Below are 24,429 nucleotides of genomic sequence, written 5' to 3' on the forward strand. Positions count from 1 at the left end.
TTCTTTTGCTGCCCTTATTTTTATTCAGTCTTCCTTTAAACCTTCAAATCTGTTCACTATATTCTTCTGTGCATCACAGGGTAGAGCTTGGAAGGAGCTTTGGAGATTTTTTTCATCTGGTTCCATGGATTCTGTGAATTCCATTCCCTTTCTTCCTTGGCTGCTGGAGGTCACTTTCCGCCAACGATGCAACATTTGGGTTGTTCCCGGGTGGAAATCTCCCTTCAGAAGTGCCTTTGCAGTTCTCTCAGGAACTTTTCAAGTTGAAGAAGGTGGGGGAAGAGTGTGATTCAATCCCCAACAGACGGCTGGAAACAATTCAATGGATGCCACTCTCGTTGTTGGCTTGTTTGGGAACGCCGAAGCACCTGCAGAAGGAAGGGAGACCAAAAGCAGGATTCAGTTGCACAGTTAATTTAGCAGCAATATTGCAAGCCACGCAGGTCTGCAGAAACAGTAAAATGGTAAAATAAATAAATAAAAGGCTTCTTTGTGACAATTAAGATCAAAAGATTCAATGCTCCACCATTGCGTTCTTCCTCTCGGAGAAAAATGGAGTGATTTTTGTTTGCTTCCCCTGTTTTAAAGGGGCACTGGCAGTGGTCGGAAACAGATCCAGTGGTTTATATCCCTTTCAGGTTAAAACCATTCTTGCTGCCTATCTGGGGCTTTCCCTTCTCCTCTCCCCACTCTCACCTTTCCTCCCCCCAACTTTAAATATAATACAGCATTGAATGTTTCAGGCAAGCCTGGATGTTTCCTGGTATTCTTGGCAATCTCACAGGAATTCTGTCACCTCTCCTTTCTTTGGCCTTGAGTTCTCTCAAATGTGATCATTGAATATAAGGCCACAAATAATTGAGAAGAAAATAAAATATAGTCTACTGTATCTATTCACAGCACCTAGGTTACTCTTGGCCCAAGAATGGAGGAATGAAGAGACACCAACGATGGATGAGCTCTTAAAGAAGGGATTGGACATTGCAGAAGTAGACATGCTTTCAGAGGCACTACGGGATCAACCAAGAGACTTTGTAAAGCAAATCTGGAAGCTGATACATAATTGGGCCCAGAAAAAGACAGGAGCTTAGGGGGAAAATTAGTCTATAGCGAATCAGTGCTCACCGGAATCCCCTTGAAGATATTCAATGACCAGACGATGGTGAAATCTCTGATCCACAGGGGAATGAAAGATGTTCAGCTGGTATCTTTTCTTTTTCTCTGTTTGTTTCATTAATTATCTCTTAGATTGTTAATGTTTTTAAATTTGTATATAATAATAATAATAATAATAATAATAATAATAATAATAATAATAATAATAATAATAATAATAATAATAATAATAATAATAATAATAATAATAATAATAATAATAATAATAATAATAAATGATAAAAGAAGGTGGGTGAAGAGTGTAATTCAATCCCCAGCAGATGGCTGGAGACAATTCAATTGATGCCACACTCCTTGTTTGCTTCTTTGGGAACGCTGAAGCACCTGCAGAAGGAAGGCAGATCAAAAGCAGGATTCAGTTGCACGGCCAATTTAGCAGCAATATTGCAAGGCACGCAGGTAGGGAGAAACAGTAAAATGGTTAAAAACAAACAAACAGAAAGCTTCTTTGTGACAATTAAGAGTGAAAAATAAAAGATTAAAATGGGATTAAAGAGGGGGTGCAGCAGAGCCCAGCAAAACGTTGTAATCCTCCCTCCGTCAGCCATCTTCAACCCCGCCTTGGGACATTGTCACTCTCAAGCCTTCTTTCTCCCCCTCAAAGGGCAAGACCCTGACCATTTCTGCTCTTCCTGAGGGGGAAGGGACTGCTCTCCCTGGAGCCATTCCTGGGTCCTTTGCCTGGGATGACCCTACCTGGCCGAGATGATCTATGGCTCCACCTCCTCCTCCTCCAGGCTGGCGATGTCGGCCAGCGAGTCCACTTCCTCATCTTCCAGGCTGGGGATGTCTTCCAGCGTGTCGGTGTCACCAAACTCCTCAGGAGAATCCTACGAAAAAGAGGGATTTGGTTAAATGAGAACCAGAACTCAAGCTGGAGACCATTGGGGACCCCTCGCTTTAAGGAGCCCTTGCAGTCCGGAACTGCAAGAAGGTCTGGTCTCTTCAGAGAAGGGAGCCGTGGGGCGTGCCAGGGTTGGGGGGCATAAGGGATGCCTCCTTCCTCCACCCTTTGACCTCCCATAGAAGGGGCAGCTTTTCCTTCCTTACCAAAGGTGGAACGTCCTCCATTTCCTTGAGGAGTTTGTTCAGGGCCTCCGCCAGGGCACTGCGAGAAACAGAGGAGAAGAAGAGTCTAAAGCCAGTGTGTGGAGCTAGAAGGCCAGCCCAGCCCCACCAAGCCATCAAACCATCGGGGCTCAATTCCCTGCACTCAAATCCCTCTGGGATGCAGAGAACAGTTCCTAAGGGCAAAAAAGCCACGTTTCCTTCTGCTTTCTTAAGAGCCTGTTCGGGAGTGCCCTGGCCTCCAGGTCTGGCGTTGGAAGAGAGGAGGACACCCTGGCGGGATTCCCATGGAGCAGCATCCATAGTGTCCTCGATCCAGGCGCTTCCCTGGCAGCAGGCGGCTTCCTTTCCCTGTTCTATTTTTTAAAAAACCTCCCGAGGAGCAAGATCATGAATGCAGGGTTTCTTCCTGGCTCCTTTCTCTGGCTTCTTGGGAGGAAAAGTAAAAAGGCTAGAAAAAGGGAAGGTGCCCTTGAGCTGCCAGGCAGCCCAATAAACCAGCCAAACACTGAAACCGACAAGGAGGCAAACGACACGTGAACCCAACCAGGAAGCTCCCTGGGTTTGTTTAAGTCTTCCTATTCAATTAAAACCTGAAGGGATCCTCCGTGAGCCCCAACCCGCTTTTTCACACATCAAGCCAGAAAGAGAGAGAGAGAGAGAGAGGGAGAAATTACCTGGGTGATGGTACCATTGCTTGTGCAGGGAGGCTCTCGCTCTCGTCCGGGGTGTTCGGGAGGGTAAAGGGCGATGTGTATTCAGAAGAACTCTAGGAATCAAAACCAAGCATTCATACATTTAGTACAAAGCAAAGTGATCTCCATCCCTTTGGGAACCCTGCTCAGCCAGTAGGATGTGTTTGTGGGTTTTTATAACATTTAAAGCAGAGTAACAATGGGCCTTTGAAAGGAAACAGTTCCCCATGAGAGAAGGGGATCCGGTAAATAAAGGGGATCCTTCTTTTCTGGGGCACATTTCCCTTGACGGGGCAGCAGGAGGCAGAGAGAGGGAGGGAGGGCTGCTCTCTCTCCTTTCTCCATCAAGGTGTGGGGCTGGCTTACCTGGGTGGAGCTCCCCACACTTCTCACCCTCCTGGAGAGCCGGTGGGGAAATGGCAATGGGCCAAGAGCATTTGGGAGAGGAAGCCCGACGCAAGGGGTAGGCGGGCCCCCTCTTCCAGGCTCCAGCAGCCCCTTCCATGCCCTGCTTTGCATCCAAAACTTACCAAAAAACCAAACGTGGAACCCTCTTCCTCCACAAATGCCTGCCTCGATGTTACTGCCACGAGACTAGGAGAAACAAGCCACAGAACAGATTAAACCCCTGAATTCAGGAGCTCCTTATCTTTATGAGCTCCATCCACTGGGGGTGGCACATGCATTGCCTGCTGTGGTGGAGCGTGGGGACCTTTCCAGTTGGTGGAGCCTGAAAGGGGGTCAGAGGTTATGGGGCCCTTCCCGAAGCATCCCCACCATTGCCTAGGCCCTGATGTTGAGGGGAGGTCTGGGGGTGTCCGTGGGCCAAACGAGGGCATCCCCCCAATCCTCCCCTTGAAGAGAGTGTACCTTCCAGAAATCTGTCGTGGGACAAAGGTCTCCTCATCCAAGCTGCCCCAATAGCTAATTGAGGCTCCGAGGGGCATAGAATCCTGAAAAATTAAAAAAAATAAATGGATAAATGATTTGAAACGACAAACACAATGATTTGAAGCCCACCTCTCTCTTTAGCCCAAACGCTGTTGTCTCGTCCTGCAGGAGGCTTTTGAAGGGAAAGGAAAGGGGACGTCCCCTCCGTAGAGGAAACCTCCTTCCACTCCTTACCACGGTCAATGTGGATTGCCGGCCATCCTTCCCCTCCTCTCTTCCACAGGGTAGCAGTTGGCTGTAAATGCTGTGAGAAGAGGACACCACAGGTCAGAAAAGGACGGCATAAAAGGGCCACTGGATGAGACCAGGGCTGCAGCAATCCCCGTCATTGCCCTAACTCCGATTTCGAGGAGGTGTCTGGGCTTTGCTTGGCAAATGCATTGCCTGAACCAGACCACCCCTTCCTGTCCCTCAGTTGGGAAGACCGTACCTTTCCACCTCGGAGATGACCAGAGACGGAACCTCTGGCAGGCTGCTCTGGGCGCTCCGTGGGGCAAGGACCACCATGGAATCCAAGGTCCTTGCAGAGCAGGCCGAAAAGGCCCGTTGCTTTTCTTCCTTCTCCTCCTCGGCTTCCCTGGTTTGCAGCTCGCTGCGGGTGCTGAGAAAAGAGGACACAAGAGGTCGGCAACTGGAGGCCACAGAACGACGTAGGAGGAAACCAGGGCGGCAGCCACTGGGCCTGAATCCTACTTCCAGCTGTTGCCCCAAGTAGATCTCAGCTGGTCATGAAGGCCACCACCAGCTCCCATCCTCGGTTCCCCAGGACACCAGCCAGTCACCCCCAGCCTTTGAGACACAGGGAGTGACTGGACTTCATTTGGGAAATGCATAGCCTAACGGAGGGCAGCCCTTTCTGTCCCTTGGCTGAGAAGACCGTACCTTTCCACCTCGGAGATCACCAGAGACGGAGCCCGTGGCAGGCTGCTCTGGGCGCTCCGAGGGGCAAGCCCCACCATGGAATCCAGGGTCCTTGCAGAGCAGGTCGAAAGGGTCCCTTGCGGTTCCTCCTTCTCCTCCTCGGCTTCCCTGGCTGGCAGCTCGCTGCAGGTGCTGAGAAAAGAGGACACAAGGGGTCGGCAACTGGAGGTCCCACAGCATCGTAAGAGGAAACCAGGGCGGCAGCCACTGGACCTGAGTGGAGTGACTGGACTTTGTTTGGGAAATACATCGCGTAGCCTAAAGGAGGGCAGCCCTTTCTGTCCCTCGGCTGGGAAGACCGTACCTTTCCACCTCTGAGATCACCAGAGACGGAGCCTTGCGGTTCCTCCTTCTTCTCCTCGGCTTCCCTGGCTTGCAAACCGGCTTCCCTGACTCTCCGGTCACCTCAGAGATGACCAGAGACTCTGGAAAGCTGGTCTGGGTGCTCTGTGGGACAAGCACCACCACGGAATCCTGTCAATGAAAGGGAAGAAGGAATCGGAAGATCAGACGCACATCCTGAAGCCCACTTGCCTCTCCAACCCAAAAGGTGTTCCCTGCTGAGATTTCTCCCTGGACAAAGTTGGCTCTCCCGTTAACGCAAAGGTTGGCTGGGGAGAACTTTCCTCTCCATGGTATAAATTACTGCTTGCAGGAGGAGTCAAGCTGATGGGGGATGAAAGGGGTGGAGAAGCGACAAGAAGAAGGGAAAGGGCCTTTCATCTGCCCTCAAGAATCTGGTTTCCTGGTGCAAGACCCTCCCTCACCCAGTTTCAAGCATGACAGCATATCCGTGTTTCATATTTGAAGAAGCCTCTCTGGGATGGAAACCCCATTGAGAGGGAGAAGCAGCAGGGAGCTCTAGGGCCACATCCTGGCTCCCAACGGTTTGTTTCTAGCATGGGAGCAGGAATTGTCTCCTTGCTGCACCTACGGTGTTTAGATGGGCTCTGAATCTCAGCTGTCCTCACCAACCCCGGGGCCGGCCTCTCTGCAAGAAGCCAGGAGCTGTGCAACGGGAGGGAAAGGGGACGTCGCACTGGGAGAAGAAAAGGGATCTTTGTGTTTCTTACCCTGAAATCTGATGTCTCCTCCGTCTGCTCCTGGCGCTCCCTAGTGATGCTAGGATGAGAAGATGACACAAGAGGTCAGAAACTCAAGCAGACAAGCAAGGCCCCTAAGATCTGCTTAGAGATCTGTCCTAAAGATCTCTTGGTCCCCATGGCCAAGCCTCCCCTCCTTTCTTCTCTCCACGTCCCCCTCATCTTCCCAAAGGCTAAGGGAGAATGGAGCCATCCCGGTTTTTATTTCTGCTCCTCGCTTCCAACCCTTGTGCCTCCTCCCTCCCTGTTCTCTGCTGGTCAGGAGCTTTGGACCTGAGTTTTCTTGGGCGACAGGAAGGGCTTCTGATGTTTGGGGTCCTACCTGAGAGGTTCAGGAGCAGGCTCTCGACAGGTTGGGGTGCCTGCACAACAAGAAAATGTGCACCACCTCCCCAACCGCTGGAAAAGAGAAAGAGCTAAAGGTTAACGTTGAGAGAAGCAGAGATGTTTGGGTGGGGTTAGCAAAACGCCTAGACTCTTTCCAAACCCACCTACCGGTCCATGAGTGTCTAAAGAAATGGGGTCCTGGGGGAGTGGGAGTCAATCTTTGTCCTTCTCTGCCCCAACTCCTTTGGATCTTTGCATTGGGGTATCTCAAGAGACTCCCCACTAGATCAGATGGAAAGAGGAGGGGAAGAGGATCTGCTTCCCACCCTCCCTGATATTACTAGCCCTATTTGGGTCTCCTGCACCTCTCCCGGACCCCGGGTCCTTCTAAGGAAGAGGAGCAACCCCTCCCACCCCCATGGATTGCTACGTTTTGATGACTGAAACTAAACCGGTTGGATCTCATTGCTCTTCTTATTCAGAGGGCCTTTTGTGTAAGGTGTGTGTGTGTGTGTGTTTCTGCCTTTTTATACAGGGGGGTTCTTTTCCTTTTCAGTTCTTTGGACCTTTAGATTACTTCCTTTAATTTTATTTGAAATCTCTAGTGGATTCGTCTTTGCAAGACCAAGATTCTATACTTAACATGGGGGAAAATACAGGTGGATTGGAGAGGAGGAGGAGATAAAAGGTACATATGCTTAGGAGAAGGGAAGGGAGACCAAGCCCCTGGAGATTTGTGGCCAGGCTGCCAGTTCTTTGCCCATCCCTTGGCAGGAGGGGTGGGTGGGAGGGGAGCAGGAGGGGGGCTGCCGTTCCCCCCCCCCCCCCGACTGCCTCAATGCTCGGCTTGCACCTCTCATCACCCACCCGCCCTATCGATCTTTTCTAACAAGGGCCACTTCACCAATTTGCCTTTCTGGAAAAAAAATCCCAACACAGACTCTCACTTCTACCCCTTTTTTCAAATGGGGAGACATGCAACACCACCTTCAACAAACTATAAGTCCAGTCTCTAGAGGAATCAAAGACACAGTCCTCAGTGCTGAACGCAGATAAAGCGAGTACAGCCGAATAATTCCCAATTCAAACTCTAATTCCAGGTGGAGACAGCCTGTTAGTTGAAAGCCAGCTTGTCTCCATAACAGAGGACATACAGCACATGAAATCTTTCCTGAATGAATCCAACAAACTTCTAAACACTTTGATGGCTATCTGCAAAAAGCTATGGTTAAGATCTGACTCAGAGGAAACTGAAAGCAGATCATGTCCTAGGGTTGCTTCTACTACCAGCCTGATATGCAGAAAACAGGCGAGAAAAGGGAAAAATAACGAACGGTAAAAGACGAAAAGTAAATATGTAAAAAAAATTCCCAAACCAGTTCCATACAAAAAGATGCAGTGAAGCAAACTTTTAAAATTACTGGATATTAACTTAGCACCTGGAGTAGGAAATGGCAAGCCACTCCAGTATCTTTGCCAAGAACGCCCCATGATCAGAAACAAAAGGCTAAAAGATATGACGCTGGAAGATGGGCCCCTGAGGTCGGAAGGCGTCCAACATGCTACTGAGGAAGAGTGGAGGACAAGTACAAGTAGCTCCAGAGCTAATGAAGTGGTTGGGCCAAAGCCGAAAGGACGCTCAGCTGTGGACGTGCCTGGAAGTGAAAGGAAAATCCAATGCTGCAAAGAAAAATACTGCATAGGAACCTGGAATGTAAGATCTATGAACGTTGGGAAGCTGGAGGTGGTCAAACAGGACATGGCAAGAATAAACATCGACATCCTGGGCATCAGTGAACTAAAATGGACAGGAATGGGCGAATTCAGCTCAGATGATTATCATATCTACTATTGTGGGCAAGAATCCTGTAGAAGGAATGGAGTAGCCCTCATAGTCAACAAAAGAGTGGGAAAAGCTGTAATGGGATACAATCTCAAAAATGATAGAATGATGTCAATACGAATCCAAGGCAGACCATTCAACATCACAATAATCCAAGTTTATGCACCAACCAGCATTGCTGAGGAGACTGAAATTGAACAATTCTATGAAGATTTACAACACCTTCTAGAACTGACACCAAAGAAAGATGTTCTTCTCATTCTAGGGGACTGGAATGCTAAAGCAGGGAGCCAAGAGATAAAAGGAACAACAGGGAAGTTTGGCCTTGGAGTTCAGAACGAAGCAGGACAAAGGCTAATAGAGTTTTGTCAAGAGAATAAGCTGGTCATCACAAACACTCTTTTCCAACAACACAAGAGGCGACTCTATACATGGAAATCACCAGATGGGCAATATCGAAATCAGATTGATTATATTCTCTGCAGCCAAAGATGGAGAAGCTCTATACAGTCAGCAAAAACAAGACCTGGAGCTGACTGCGGTTCTGATCATCAGCTTCTCATAGCAAAATTCAAGCTTAGACTGAAGAGATTAGGAAAAACCAATGGGCCACTCAGGTATAATCTAAACCAAATCCCTTATGAATACACAGTGGAAGTAAAGAACAGATTTAAGGAACTAGATTTGGTGGACAGAGTGCCTGAAGAACTTTGGATAGAGGCTCGTAACATTGTCCAGGAGGCAGCAACGAAAACCATCCCAAAGAAAAGGAAATGCAAGAAAGCAAAGTGGCTGTCCAACGAGGCCTTAGAAATAGCAGAGAGGAGAAGAGAAGCAAAATGCAAGGGAGATAGGGAAAGTTACAGAAACTTGAATGCAGACTTCCAAAGAATAGCAAGGAGAGACAAGAGGGCCTTCTTAAATGAACAATGCAAAGAAATAGAGGAAGATAACAGAAAAGGAAAGACCAGAGATCTGTTCAGGAAAATTGGACATATTAGTGGAACATTTTTCGCAAAGATGAACATGATAAAAGACAAAAATGGAAGGGACCTAACAGAAGCAGAAGACGTCAAGAAGAGGTGGCAAGAATACACAGAGGAATTATATCAGAAAGATGTGGATATCCCGTACAACCCAGACAATGTAGTTGCTGACCTTGAGCCAGACATCCTGGAGAGCGAAGTCAAGTGGGCCTTAGAAAGCCTGGCTAACAACAAGGCCAGTGGAGGTGATGGCATTCCAGTTGAACTATTTAAAATCTTGAAAGATGATGCTGTTAAGGTGCTACATTCAATATGCCAGCAAGTTTGGAAAACTCAACAGTGGCCAGAGGATTGGAAAAGATCAGTCTACATCCCAATCCCAAAGAAAGGCAGTGCCAAAGAATGCTCCAACTACCGTACAATTGCACTCATTTCGCACGCTAGCAAGGTTATGCTCAAAATCCTACAAGGTAGGCTTCAGCAGTATGTGGACCGAGAACTCCCAGAAGTACAAGCTGGATTCCGAAGAGGCAGAGGAACTCGAGACCAAATTGCTAACTTGCGCTGGATTATGGAGAAAGCCAGAGAGTTCCAGAAAAATATCTACTTCTGCTTCATTGACTATGCGAAAGCCTTTGACTGTGTGGACCACAGCAAACTATGGCAAGTTCTTAAAGAAATGGGAGTGCCTGACCACTTTATCTGTCTCCTGAGAAACCTATATGTGGGACAGGAAGCAACAGTTAGAACTGGTCATGGAACAACTGAGTGGTTCAAAATTGGGAAAGGAGTACGGCAAGGCTGTATATTGTCCCCCAGCTTGTTTAACTTATATGCAGAATACATCATGCGGAAGGCTGGACTGGAAGAAACCCAAGCCGGAATTAAGATTGCCGGAAGAAATATCAACAACCTCCGATATGCAGATGATACCACTCTGATGGCAGAAAGTGAGGAGGAATTAAAGAACCTTGTAATGAGAGTGAAAGAGGAGAGTGCAAAAAACGGTCTGAAACTCAACATCAAAAAAACTAAGATCATGGCCACTGGTCCCATCACCTCCTGGGAAATAGAAGGGGAAGATATGGAGGCAGTGTCAAATTTTATCTTCCTGGGCTCCATGATCACTGCAGATGGAGACAGCAGCCCTGAAATTAAAAGGCGCCTTCTTCTTGGGAGGAAAGCGATGACAAATCTTGACAGCATCTTGAAAAGCAGAGACATCACCTTGCCAACAAAAGTCCGAATAGTCAAAGCTATGGTTTTTCCTGTCGTGATGTATGGAAGTGAGAGCTGGACCATAAAGAAAGCTGACCGCCAACGAATTGATGCCTTTGAATTGTGGTGCTGGAGGAGGCTCTTGAGAATCCCCTGGACTGCAAGGAGAACAAACCGATCAGTTCTAAAGGAAATCAACCCTGAATGCTCACTTGAAGGACAGATCCTGAAGCTGAGGCTCCAGTACTTTGGCCATCTCATGAGAAGAAAAGAGTCCTTGGAAAAAACCTTGATGTTAGGAAGGTGTGATGGCAAGAGGAGAAGGGGACGACCGAGGATGAGATGGCTGGACAGTGTCTGCAAAGCAACCAACATGAACCTGACACAACTCCGGGAGGCAGTAGAAGACAGGAGGGCCTGGCGTGCTCTGGTCCATGGGGTCACGAAGAGTCGGACACGACTAAACGACTAAACACACAACTTAGCATCGAAAAGTACAATGCAAACAGAGCAGCTAATTCTAAACAAGAAAGTAGATCAGGAGGAACTTGCTCATCTCTCTACTAATGCAGAGAAGTCTCTCCCTCACTCTCTAGAACCAAGACTAGCTCAAGCACAGAAACAAGGTACCAAGAACCCGCATTCGGCTCCACAGAATTCTATTTTTTAAAATATTTTTTATTTTATAATTAAAAAAAACCTCCAAAAACATATAGAAAAAACAAAAATACAATTTTTTTACACATAATAGTGCTTATTATAAACTAAATTCCAATGTGCACCCCATACCCATGGGACTCCATATTTTATTACGGACTACCTCTCCAAAATTGTATAGAGTATTCTTTACAGGCTTTCCCCCTTCCTTTCACTAACACAAATTCCACAAATTTACCCCAAATATCATAAACATTGTTAGAACTTATTTTCCCTCTTTTTATTTTTAGTTCAATAGTCAATTTATCATTTAATGCAATGTCCAGTACTTCACAATACAGTGGACCCTTGACTTACAGACGGCTTGATTTACAGACTTTTTGAGTTACAGACTTCTCTGGCCGCAAAATTTAGGTTTGACTTGCAGACTGAGATTTGACTTACAGACCAGAAAAAAACCAAAATGGAACAAAAACGGCCTGTTACAGGATTAATCGGTTTTCAATGCACTGTAGGTCAATGGAGACTTGACTTACAGACTTTTTGACTTGAGAACCACCTTCCAATATGGATTAAGTTCTCAAGTCAAGACCCCACTGTGCCAATTTAATATCATTTTTGTCTTTCCAAAATCTAGCTATTAATATTCTACCACTTGTCATAAAATTGGTGATTAATTCTTTCGAGTAACAATCCAAATTGTTATCAAAAATTGACAATAAAGCAATTTTAGCATTACAATCAATATCTTTACCAAATATATCGCACATTTCCTTAAAAATCAATTCCCCAAAGTTCTTAACCAGTTTACATTCCCACCACATATGAAAATACGTACCAATTTCCTCATCACATTCCCAACATGCTTTGGGGCATGCTAGATTGAGGCTCCACAGAATTCTAGACCAGTGGTTCTTAACCTTGGTCACTCAGGCGTTTTTGAACTGCAACTCCCAGAAACCCCAGCCAGCAGAGCTGGTGGTGAAGGCTTCTGGGAGTTGCAGTCCAAAACCACCTGAGTAAACCAAGGTTAAGAACCACTGTTCTAGACCACCCCAAGAAGGGATTAAAACAGATCTGGGATGGAAACTAGTCTTGAACAGACAAAAGTTAAAATTCCACTTACCCTCAAAGCGCGAACGATCCTCCTCCTGAGTCCCATGACTCCAAACGCTTGCGCGGAACGACTGCACTGCAAAACAAGAGAGACTGACAGCACCTCTTATCAGCAGCTTGGTCCTGGGCGCAAATGACCGGTCCCCCTGGGGTACTGTGTGACTTGGGCACACCTCAGTCCTGGGGACAAAGGGCCAGTCCCCCTGGGGTATTGTGTGACCTGGGTGTCGTCGTGGCAACCCCCAAAAACCAAGCTGCCTAATCCAGCAGAGCTGTCAGCCCCCTGACTACCCCATTTCCCTGAAAATAAGACCTAACCTGAGAATAAGCCCTAGTAGGATTTTTCAGGAGGCTCCTCATAGAAGCCCTACCCCAAAAATAAGCCCCAGTGAAGGGAAACCCTGCCCTCCACCTTTGTGCAGCAACCAGAAGAAGAGGACATGACAGTATTTGAATCAATGTAGATGGTTGTACATGAAAAAATAAATAAATAAAACATCCCCTGAAAATAAGCCCTAATGTGTTTTTTTGAGCCAAAATTAATATAAGACCCTGTCAGGTGCAAGAGAAGCACCTCCTTGACCGTCCCACGGTGTGCTTTAGGGCCGTCCCCGGGGTCAATGCAGAGAGGCAGGAGAGTCTTCGGAATCACCAAGGTTTTTGCCTGGTTCTTCTTTGGCCCTACAAGAAACGGATGAGAAGAAGAACCTACATTTAGAGGATAAACCTAGAAGAAGTGCCAGGGCTCCTCTAAGCTCTCCATCTGTCGGGATCCAAATCCCAGCCCTGGGCAGCCCGTCCCCCCCCCCCCGGGAGGCAGAGAACAGCGTCTCACGGCAAAAGCCACATTTTCTGGGAATGGATTACTCGAGTGAAGGCTCCCTGTGTCTGCTGTGCACCTTATGTGTCCTGTGTGGAATTCTGTGAAGGGATGGTGCCCAGTGTAAATTCTGTGAATAAAAACCGGGCATTCATTCCTTTATTTTGATACAAAGCTGTCCCCACCCTAGACTAGCCTCATGGGAACCCTATTTAGACCATGCGGGGTTGTGATTTTTAGGGGTTTTTGAATTAAGTAAGGATGGGGGAATTTTTTAACAGCAGCAACCACAAATCCCATCCCCCTTTGAGATCATGGGATCTGGCAATCCAACAGGTTTCATCCTCTCTGGTGAACCTAATCGTGGCAGGGGCACCAGGAGAGGAGGACGGACGAGGCGGAAGAGGCTGAGGGAGAGCGGCTGGAGAGAAGGCAGGCCTACCTTGGGGCAGGTTCCGCCACGTCTCCCCCACCACAGGAGAGCCGGAGGCCAAGGGCAGCTGAGCTGGGAGTCCCTGGAAGAAGAAAGGGGTGGGTGGGCTCTCTCTTCACTCTTTGGAGCTCAGCTCAGACGCCATTCCTTGCAGGCTGGCACTGAGTGAGTGGTTGAGACTGTAAGTGCCAGTTGAGGAGAACAAACCAAAAAGGAGTGGTCTGCTTTGGTAGACTTGAAGTGCCTTCTGCTCTGTAGGTCGCAGAACTTTTCCCTGCTGTGTGGCTAGAGGTTTTTAGCCAAAGGTCACATTCGACCAAGAAAAACAGCCTCTGCCCTGGATGGGAATCAACCGAGGCCTCTCTGCCACTGCTGCTGCTGGCGGCCCCCCCATTGCCCTGCCCACTGCCTACTCCCTGCCTCTTTTTTCCTTTGCCATGCTGCAAATACCTAGGTGGAAAGGGGAAAGGGGAACAAGCAGCTTGGGAAGAGAGAGGGTTTGTGTTTGTGTGTCTGTGGGTGTGTGTGGGTGTGTGTGTGGGTGGGGGGAGATGGAATCCCAGAAAGTTGTGGAAATCACACCCTCTCCTGCCTGTTGCTCTTAGGCTTCTGATGGTATCTTCTCTCTCCCTGGAAAAAGGGACAAATCTATCACTTTCCACTGAGGCAAGTCCCCAAACCTCAGCAGTGCATAGCCTCTGTGCCTTGAACAAGTCCTTGCCCCTTGCAAGGACTGCCACATGGACTATGTGATTCCTTAGAACTCAGAAAAGGTCAATTAAATAGGACTTCTCTACGGGAGCTAATCAATGGCCTTTACTAAGCCTCTGGATTTAGCCAAGCCCTGCTGATCCAAGAAACTAGTCCTCAGTAAGAATTTTTATAATTATTTTTTATTGAGAAAATATAGTTTCATAGAAACAGTTTGTCTGCTTAAGCATTAGCATAAAGACATGTTCAAAGGATTACTATAGTTAAAGACAACAACTACTTCCCATAAAATAACAAACACAAAAAGCTGAGGTCAGGTGGGCTAGCCCCACCTCCTTCTCTTCTTCCTCGCTACATTCTTTTTCCTTCAGCTACACCACACAAACCATCAGGAACTTCTCTCAGGAAAACAATTATCCTCCACGAAAGGGTCACTCTCCAAACATAGCCCACCGTCCATTTCTCTACATTCCTCGGACCTTCTTTTTCACGGCTGTAAAACAATTCACTCAAAGAGGCGTAACTGCCTACCCGGTCTCCAATTCTCATGGAGATGAAGGTGGGGTTATCTCCATTCCCCTGTCTCCAACGGCTTTCACTTTGAAACCTAACAGACTCCATTTTCTCTCATTCTCCTTGACAACAAATCCCACTCTCCTTCAATATCAATCACACACACACACACACACAGTATTTTGTATGTACGTATGTTTGTGTATATATGTGTATAGAGAGCATATGTGAACAACCCCCCCCACAGGAATTCCACACACAAACACAAAGAATACCACACACATACAAACACACTTAAAAGGGGGGAAACTCCTAGATAGATAGATAGATAGATAGATAGAGAGAGAGAGAGAGAGAGAGAGAGACAGACAGACAGACAGACAGACAGACAGACAGACAGACATTGCTGTCTTTATTTGGGGAAATATTCTTCTCACTAAAGAGGGAATTTCCTTCCTTTATTGTTGCTTTATTTTTTTATTCCATGTACACTTAAGAGGGGAAAATACACACGCAGAGTATATATACTTGAAAGTGAGGGGAGATAGACGAAGCCCCTAGAAATTTCAACTACTGTAGTTACATACAACTGGAGAGAGGGAAGCTTTTTTCTCCTCCTCACGCTGTACCAGAGCCAGGAGGCGTCCACTCCAACCGAGTGTTGGGAGAGGGAGAACAGAAAAAAGAAAATATTTTCCTGACCCAGCATGTTGCTAGTTTGTGGAACTGCTCGTCACAGGATGTGGTGAGGGCATCTGGCCCGGATGCCTTTAAAAGGGGATGGGACAGATTCCTGGAAGAAAAGTCCAGCGCAGGTGACAGGCCATGATGGGGATGGATAATCTCCGGGCTGAAGAGGAAGGTAGCTCTGAAAGGCCAGGTGCAGGGCAGGGGGATCAGGAGACAGGGATCTCGTGGTCTCTCGTGGGCTCCCATAGGCATCTGGTGGGGCCACCGTGAGGGAGAGGAAGCTGGACGAGATGGGCCCTTGGCCTGATCCAGCAGGGCTCTTCTTATGCTCTTTTGTTCTTCTGGTAAAAGCTCTCCTTAAATACCTCACTTCCTTGGAAAATCCTCTTCGTTTCACAATGAGTCATGTAAGCCCTGTGCAACAGCACCCATGATTTCTGTATTGTGGGCAGACGAAGGTTATATTTCAACAGTATTTTTTTGGAGGGGAGGATTCCACATTAAAAATTAGGTGGGTTTAGGAGAATTGACACTCGGATCGTTATTTTTGTGGCACTGTAAAGTCATTCATTGAAGAACCCATGATTTCTGAGATGTAATCTGTGGTTAGAAATGGGACCTATGAATGGACAAGCGGTTTAGGGCAGATCCCACATAAAATCATGTGGAGCCCTGAGGAACTGGGTCCACTCGGGACGGGTATTCTTGCCCTGTAGAAAAGCTAGGAGCTGCTGGATCCATGATTTCTGTGGTATGTCCTGTGAGAACAGGACACATTTTCTTTAAAAAGATGATATTTATATAGTGTTCTTTAGATCAGTTATCGTAAAGGTGGCATATGAATGAATGAATGAATGTTCTGTGTTATTCATTTTACTGCATTTTTAGAAGAATTAAAATTGGGACATATATATATATTAGATGAAGCCTTGAATTGAGCGCTAAGCCTAGGGAAGGGGAGCTTTGGACCGTTTTCTCCCCTGTCATCATCATAACCCCCTTGCTATGGGCAGAAGTCTGCTCCTCTCTGATGATGGGGCTGGGAAGGGATTTTACCCGCTCTTTCTGGCCGCTTTAGGCTGCAAGAGGGTTTTGCCTTCCACACAGCAACTGTCACTCTTAAGTTTTCTTTTAAATTTAGTTGTTAAGTCTCGCCCCCACCCCTTCCTTTCCCTTCGATACCCTCGCTGATTCTCCTCTCCACCTACTCTCACAGAAACCAGGCTGGTCCTTGTTTCCTCGGCCTCGCTATTCGGAGCACTCGGCTGACGGTCCTGCTCATTAAGCTTTTAATAAATACAGAAAAAGCACAGCAAACGAGCACACACCTCGTGGTAACTTTCCCCTCATGGATCCTCCCCCAGTTATTTTCTAAGTGTCTCAGGGATGGCTATCAAGAGGCAGCAAATATTTCATCAGCATCTCCTTCAGCTGAGAAATCTTCCCAGACCAGACCCTCCTCTTCCTGAAGGAAACCAGGTCTTTGTTTGGCTCTTCTCACGACTCACTATCCTCCAGGTTATCCCTTCAGTTTTCAGCTCCAGCGTTCAAGGGCGATGCAAACTGTTAAGCAGGCAGGAAACACTGAAAGGGTGTGTAGACCACTTGGGATCCCTTCAGATACTACAACTACCAAAATTAGTCAGATAAAACTATATAAGGTTACTCCTTTAAAACCACAATTTACCGTATTTTTCGCACCATAAGACGCACTTTTTCCCACAAAACAGGGGGGTGGAAAGTCTGTGCGTCTTATGGAGAGAAGAAAACAGATAATATTTTCCTGCTTTCTTCTCCTTAAAAACTGGTGCGTCTTATGGAAAGGTGCGTCTTATGGAGCGAAAAATACGGTACCTAATTTTAACTGCTACCACTAAAAATTTGGGCTATCTGTGCTGTTACTTGTTTATCTTGGTTTGCAAGAAGAAACGATGCATAAAATTCAGATGAACATCCTGCCTTCTTGGTTAACAAAAGACAAATTAACTCTTTGCACACTTCTCTGTAGAAAGAACAGAACAATAAAACATGAGCAAGGGTTTCAACACTGTAACCGCAAGGACACAGGCGGATTTGTAGTGAGATTCCTTCAATACGACCCCCAAGTAGTGCTGAAGGTATAACATTAAGTCTCGCACGTTGAACGGCCCATCTGTATTTGGGGGTTGTCAGCCTATACAAATGTTTGTTTGTTTGTTTGTTTGTTTATTTATTTATTCTGCCTCTATTTTTAGATGGCTTGTCACAAAGTGTTTGCACCAGGGAAACAGTTTAGTAGTGACAGACAAATGGTTTTAGTGTGCAATATCATATGAACGCTGTTCTAGTAGGTTTCTTCCTTTGCTATACGCAATAGTTAATAAGAAATCAGGTGACAGCCCCAAGGTATGTGTTTTGGACTTGACATCTTTCCTCCATTTACTCTCATGAGGATGCTCCACAGCAAAGTAGAACAGACCGGAGGGAACAAGGTTCCGTCTTCACCAAACGTTAAATATCTTGAGCCAGGCCTGTGTGTCTCCTGAGGAAAGGCCACTTTCTAGCCTCAGAGAGTCCCCTTGGCACACCGCTGGGTACAGCTACTCTTTGTCTAAGAAACTGAACCATATCTATTGATGTTAAGCTTGTATTAGCCCAAACTGGGCTCCCATACAGCACCTGCACTAACGGCTTGGCTTCGTAGACTTCCAACACTGCTGGTATATAATTATGGCCATTAGTGTAGAAAAACTCAGAATTTCTCGTATCCATAATGTTTTAAAACAACAGTTGAAGGAGAAACTAGCAGACGCTCCCTCACATCTCACCCCTCAGATCTTACCATAGTGCAATGCCACTTATTAAGTAAAATGAGGCTTGGAAAAACATTTTGAGAAGTTTGAAGATCGGCAAGACTTTATGAAAAGGAAGCAAAAGGGATTTAAAAGGTTAAAAAAATTTTATAGCCCTAAAGTCAACGCTGCTGCTGGCCCTCTCCCCTCCTGTGTTAAAGCTTCCTCAAACGAAAAGAACCAGACAAACTCAAATTCTATCTTATTCGTCAGTAAATAAGGGGGCACAGAAACATGATATTGTAAATAATCAGACCTGAGGCTGATAGTGTAAATCTGATGAGACTGTAAATAATCAGACCTAAGGGAAAAGCTAAGGCTGGCTGGGCAATCTTCTTATCTACACCTCTTCAACCATCCATCAAGTGGGCTCCCTCCCTCGTGCGGTCAAAGAGCAATGGGTGGCCTTATGGACCTTGGTGCTACGAAGTCCTTGCGGTTGATCCCTGTCTATTTCCCTTCCTTTTCCCTCTCCGAAGGCCACCAAACAGGCTTGGGGGGAATTGGAAAATTAGAAAGTAGATCTCGAATCTAAATTTCCAAGAGCCCAACTAATCATTATGGGAGATTTTAATGCAGATATCTGGGAACAGCATTTTCTCGCTTTGTTCCAAGATATTTGAGAGGATTCAGAGCATAGCCCCCCCCCCACTATAGATATATCGGATACTCCATCTTAGAATCCAGTTCCCCAATTTGAAATAAAGTCCTTGATCAGCTGTATTAAAGCAGGCAAGGCCCCAAGGATTGATCCCATTCTGCCAGAAATGCTAAAAGCCCACGCAGGCTGGTGGGCCCCTTTGCTGTCTCATCGGTTCACACATATCAAGCACTCAGGTAAATTCCCTGTTGGTTGGTCAGAGGCTCTTGTACTACCAGATTTTAAGAACGGGGATGGATGAGACCCATCAAATTATACACCCATTAGCTTATTGTCGGTGGTGGATAAACTGTATGCAAGTTATTTAAATCAGACATTAGGAAGAGCAGAATATCCTGGGAAATGAGCAGACAGGCTTTAGAAAAGACAAATCAAGTGTCCTCACACCGACCCTGTTTGGGATCTTTTTTGCTGTCATGCTGAAGCATGCCTTTGGAACTGCAACAGAAGGTGTCTATCTCCAAACTAGATCAGATGGAAAGCTTTCTACTCTCTAGATTGAGAGTGAAGACCAAAGTCCAGCTGGAGTGCATGCGGGACTTCCTCTTCGCGAATGATGCCGCTATTGTTGCCCATTCTGCTGAAGACCAACAACAACTCATGAATCGTTTTAGCAAGGCCTGCCAAGACTTTGGACTAAAAATCAGCTTGCAGAAAACAAAATTCATGAGCCAGGGCGTGGACTCACCTCCCTCTATTACCATCACCACAAAGGCATTGGAGGTTATTCATGACTTAGTGTACCTTGGCTCAATGATCTCTGACACTCTCTCCCTAGATGTGGAGCTGGATGAACAGATTGGGAAGCCAGCTACCATGTTCTCTAGACTCACAAAGAGAGTATGGCTTAAGAAGAAGCTGATGGCATATACCAAGATCCAGGTCTTTAGAACCTGTGTCCTGAGCACACTCCTGCACTGCAGCGAGTCCTGGACCCTTTGTGCATGACAGGAGAGGAAGGAGAACACATTCCATATGCGTTGTCTCTGACACATTTTTGGTATCACTTGACAGGAGAAAGTTACAAACAGAGTAGTCCTAGAAAGAGCTGGAATTTTTATCATATATACATTATTGAAACAGCGATGTCTACGTTGGCTTGGGCATGTTTATTTATTTATTTATTTGACCTATATGCCACCTACTCTACCCAAAGGTCTCTGGGTGGCTTACAACAATTAAAATACAATAAAAAGATAAAACAATTTTATTGTATTCATTCATTTATTTATTATTTAAAATACAATTAAAATATATACTCTAAAATTGCCATCAGGACCCACAGTAGATACTGTTTCAATTAAAAGCCTTCTGGAACAGGAAGGATTTGACCTGGTGCTGAAATATCATCAGCGTCGACGCCAGACAAATCTCAATTGGGATGGCATTCCATAGTCTTGGGGCAGCTGCAGAGAAGGCCCTTTGCCTACCTCCTTGAGGGACGGCTCTTTCAAAAGCGCCCCCTGGCTAGATCTTAACTGTTGGGTAGTTCCATAAGGAAGGAGGCGGTCCTTCAGGTATCCAGGGCCCAAGCCGTTTAGGGCTTTATATGTCAAAACAAGCACTTTGAATTGGGCCCGGGCAGCAACTGGTAGCCAATGTAATCTTAACAAATCGGTTTGATATGCCCCCTAGCGCCCCCACCACTCAGCGCCCCCACCACTCACCAGCCGCGCAGCTCGATTCTGGACCAGTTGCAGTCGCCGGACCGTCTTCAAAGGCAGCCCCACGTAGAGCGCATTGCAGTAATCTATGCAGGATGTTACCAGTGTGTGTGTAACTGTCAGGTCTCAACAACTGAAACTCATCCATTAATATCTGACCTAAGCACGGCACACTGGACACATCCTCTGATTCTGCAGTAACAGTAGAGTCCAACCCACTGCGAATCTGAGCGATTTCCCCCTCAAAATGAATGGCAAACTCATCACAGCCAGCTGATGAGCAGTCCGGGACCTCCACCAGATTTCCCGGTTGAAGAAGATCCCAGACCACTCAAAACAGCTCTGCTGGACGACATTCTGTGGAAGCAATACGGCTGGAGAAATATTGCCATTTCGTTAGCCGTATTGCCACGAAATAGGCCCAATAATGGGCTCTAAGTCGTGTTCGATCGGACTCCCAGTGGGATTTCCTCCACCTGCGCTCCAGCCATCTCCCTTCTCACTTCATCGCCCAGAGTTCAGAATAATACCAAGGAGCTCTCTGGGCTCTGCGTGCAGGGAGAGGGTGCTTAGGCGCAATCGTGTCAGCCACCCAGGTCATCTTCCCTATTCTATAGGGTGACCTGAGCTTCGACAGGAACGCCGACCATATCAGACGGATAATCCCCCAGAGCATTCAGGAAACCATCCGGATCCATTAGTCTCTGAGGGCGGATCATCTTAATAGATCCCCCACCCTTGCAGAGGGGAGAAGAAGCTAATAGGCTAAACTTGACCAGGAAGTGGTCTGACCATGACAATGGGGTTCACAACCAGTCCCTCCACATCCAAACCACCATCTTCCAGTCCCGTTGAGAAAACCAGGTCCAAGGTGTGGCCCTTCTCATGTGTCGGGCCGATGACACATTGAGACAGCCCCATGGTTGTCATGGCGGCCATGAAGTCCTGAGCCGCCCCAGTCAAGGCAGCCTCGGCATGGATGTTGAGGTCCCCCAGCACCAACAGCCTGGGAGTCCTCAACACCAGGTCGGAGACGACCTCCGTCAGCTCAGGCAGGGAGACTGTTGGTATGTAGCAGGGTGGGCGGTACACCAACAGGATCCGTAGTCTGTCTCGCAAGCCCAACACACAATACAGGCCCTCAAGACCTCCTCTCAAAGGGATAGGAAGCCTGGTCAAGGAGATAAAACTCCTATAGACTATAGCAACTCCCCCTCCCCGGCCCTCCGAGCGACATTGGTGCTGGACTGAGTACCCAGGCGAACGCAGCTGGGAGGGGGGAACACCAACCTTCTCTCCCACCCAGGTCTCAGTAATGCACGCCAGATCAGCACCCTCATCCAGAATTACATCATGGATGAGGGCAGTCTTCTTTTGTACTGACCTGGCGTTCATCAACAGCACCGTGTGGCTCGAGGGTTTGCTGATATGGTCACCTGATACCATCTGGTTGGGGGTAGGACTAGAAGAGGGGATAGATGGAAGATATCTCACCTCTCTTCTCCTACGTGGGCATGTTCTACCCCCACTGCCATTCCTTCCCCTACCCAGCACCACCTCCATGGCTGCCCCCTCCAATGCCATCCCCCCTTCCTGTTACCTCAGATCCACTGTGGGTCTCTATGCAACCTGATGGCAATTAATAGTCCCAATAATAATAATTAATAATAACAATAAAAACATTCCAAAGCTCCTTCTCCCCTCCAAGCCAGGTGGCTGATGTTGACGGATCGGTTGGGGCAGCCAGAGGCAGCGAGGGCCCAGTCCTGCAAGGCCGAGGGAGTCCAGGCCAAAGTCCCCCAGGAAGGCTGCCAACCGGCAGAAGCACAGCCACATTGTCTCTCACTCGGTGCCTGAGGGACGGCAGATGATGACGAAGAAGACTCCCCCAAAGGCAGGAATGTTGTGAGAATGTCCATACTGGGAGTGTGTTCATTAGGTCCTTCTTTTGCTGCCCCTTTTTAAATTCAGTCTTCCTTTAAACCTTCAAATCTGTTCACTCTATTATTCCGTGCATCACAGGGTAGAGCTTGGAAGGAGCTTAGGAGATTTTTTTTTCATCTGGTTCCATGGATTCTGTGAATTCCATTCCATTTCTTCCTTGGCTGCTGGAGGTCATTTTCAGGCAACTCTGCAGCATTTGGGTTGTTCCCGGGTGAAAATCTCCCCTCAGAAGTGTCTTTGCAGTTCTCTCGGGAACTTTTCAAGTTGAAGAAGGAGGGTGAAGAGTGTGATTCAATCCCCAGCAGATGGCTGGAAACAATTCAATGGATGGCATTCTCGTTGTTGGCTTGTTTGGGAACGCCAAAGCACCTGCAGAAGGAAGGCAGACCAAAAGCAGGATTCAGTTGCACAGCCAATTTAGCAGCAATATTTCAAGCCACACAGGTCTGCAGAAACAGCAAAACGGTAAAAAAATAATAAAAAGCTTCTTTGTGACAATTAAGATTAAAAGATTAAAATGGGGTTAAAGAGGGGGTGCAGCAGAGCCCAGCAAAATGTGATAATCCTCCCTCTGTCGGCCATCTTCAACCCTGCCTTGGGACATTCTCACTCTCAAGTGTTCTTTCTCCCCCTCAATGGGGAAGACCCCGACCCTTTCTGCCCTCCCTCTGGGGGAAGGGGCTGCTCTCCCTGGAGCACCTCCTCGGACCTTTGCCTGGGATGACCCTACCTGGCCGAGATGGTCTACGACTCCCCCTCCTTCTCTTCTTCCAGGCTGGCGATGTCGGCCAGCGTGTCGGCGTCATCGTCCTCCTCAGCAGAATCCTACGAAAGAAAGCAGTTTGGTTAAATGGGAACCAGGGCGCCAGCTGGAGACCTTTGGGGTCGAAAACAGACCCAGTGATTTATATCCCTTTCAGGTTAAAACCATTCTCGCTGCGTATCTAGGGCTTTCCCTTCTCCTCTCCCCACTCCCACTATTCCTCCCCCCAACTTGAAATATAATACAGCATGGAATGTTTCAGGCAAGCCTGGATGTCTCTTGGTATTCTTGGTAATCTCACAGCAATTCTGTCACCTCTCCTTTCTTTGGCCTTGAGTTCTCTCAAATGTGATCATTGAATATAAGGCCATCAATAATTGACAAGAAAATAGAATATAGTCTACTGTATCTATTCACAGCACCTAGGTTACTCTTGGCCCAAGAATGGAGGAATGAAGAGACACCAACGATGGTTGGGCTCTTAAAGAAGGGATTGGACATTGCAGAAGTAGACATGCTTTCAGAGGCACTACGGGATCAACCAAGAGACTTTGTAAAGCAAATCTGGAAGTAATACATAATTGGCCCCAGAAAAAGACAGGAGCTTAGTGGGAAAATTAGTCTATAGCGAATCAGTGCTCACCGGAATCCCCTTGAAGATATTCGATGACCAGACAATGGTGAAATCTCTGATCCATAGGGGAATGAAGGATGTTCAGCTGGTATCTTTTCTTTTTCTCTGTTTGTTTCATTAATTATCTCTTAGATTGTTGTTGTTTTTAAATTTGTATTAATAATAATAATAATAATAATAATAATAATAATAATAATAATAATAATAATAATAATAATAATAATAATAATAATAATAATAATAATAATAATAATAATAATAATAATAATAATAATAATAATAATAATAATAATAAAAGAAGGTGGGTGAAGAGTGTAATTCAATCCCAGCAGATGGCTGGAAACAATTCAATTGATGCCACGCTCCTTGTTTGTTTGTTTGGGATCGCCGAAGCACCTGCAGAAGGAAGGCAGATCAAAAGTAGGATTCAGTTGCACAGCCAATTTAGCAGCAATATTGCAAGCCACGCAGGTAGGGAGAAACAGTAAAATGGTAAAATAAAAATAAAAAGCTTCTTTGTGACAATTAAGATTAAAAAATAAAAGATTAAAATGGGATTAAAGAGGGGGTGCAGCAGAGCCCAGCAAAACGTTGTAATCCTCCCTCCGTCAGCCATCTTCAACCCCGCCTTGGGACATTGTCACTCTCAAGCCTTCTTTCTCCCCCTCAACGGGCAAGACCCTGACCATTTCTGCTCTTCTTGA

The 24,429-nt window shown here is 46.7% G+C and overlaps 1 protein-coding gene and 1 long non-coding RNA gene across 2 annotated transcripts; both read right to left on the reverse strand.

Moving 5' to 3' along the window:
* Nucleotides 1–1,886: 1,886 nt before the first annotated feature.
* Nucleotides 1,887–6,417, reverse strand: LOC144584515 (uncharacterized). The gene is made up of 9 exons (XM_078380822.1): nt 6,410–6,417; nt 5,885–5,933; nt 5,116–5,285; nt 4,773–4,943; nt 4,321–4,491; nt 3,470–3,533; nt 2,922–3,013; nt 2,227–2,284; nt 1,887–2,006 (listed from the first exon to the last, which is right to left on the reverse strand). The coding sequence occupies exons 1-9, from the start codon at nt 6,415–6,417 to the stop codon at nt 1,887–1,889; spliced, it is 903 nt and encodes a 300-aa protein (XP_078236948.1).
* A 10,993-nt stretch (nt 6,418–17,410) lies between these two features.
* Nucleotides 17,411–24,359, reverse strand: LOC140702324 (uncharacterized). Its single transcript, XR_013538780.1, has 3 exons — nt 23,735–24,359; nt 23,059–23,153; nt 17,411–22,697 (listed from the first exon to the last, which is right to left on the reverse strand). It is a non-coding gene; the product is annotated as an uncharacterized LOC140702324 (long non-coding RNA).
* Nucleotides 24,360–24,429: the final 70 nt, after the last annotated feature.

The sequence above is a fragment of the Pogona vitticeps genome, chromosome 11, assembly GCF_051106095.1.
Source record: "Pogona vitticeps strain Pit_001003342236 chromosome 11, PviZW2.1, whole genome shotgun sequence".
Lineage (NCBI taxonomy): Eukaryota > Metazoa > Chordata > Lepidosauria > Squamata > Agamidae > Pogona > Pogona vitticeps.

Coding starts and splice junctions, on each gene's coding strand:
- LOC144584515 (XM_078380822.1), bottom strand. Junction 5,286..5,884: donor AGGAGACATCAGATTTCAGG/GTAAGAAACACA, acceptor TTTCATTGACAG/GATTCCGTGGTGGTGCTTGT. Junction 4,944..5,115: donor GTGATCTCAGAGGTGGAAAG/GTACGGTCTTCC, acceptor CTCTTTTCTCAG/CACCTGCAGCGAGCTGCCAG.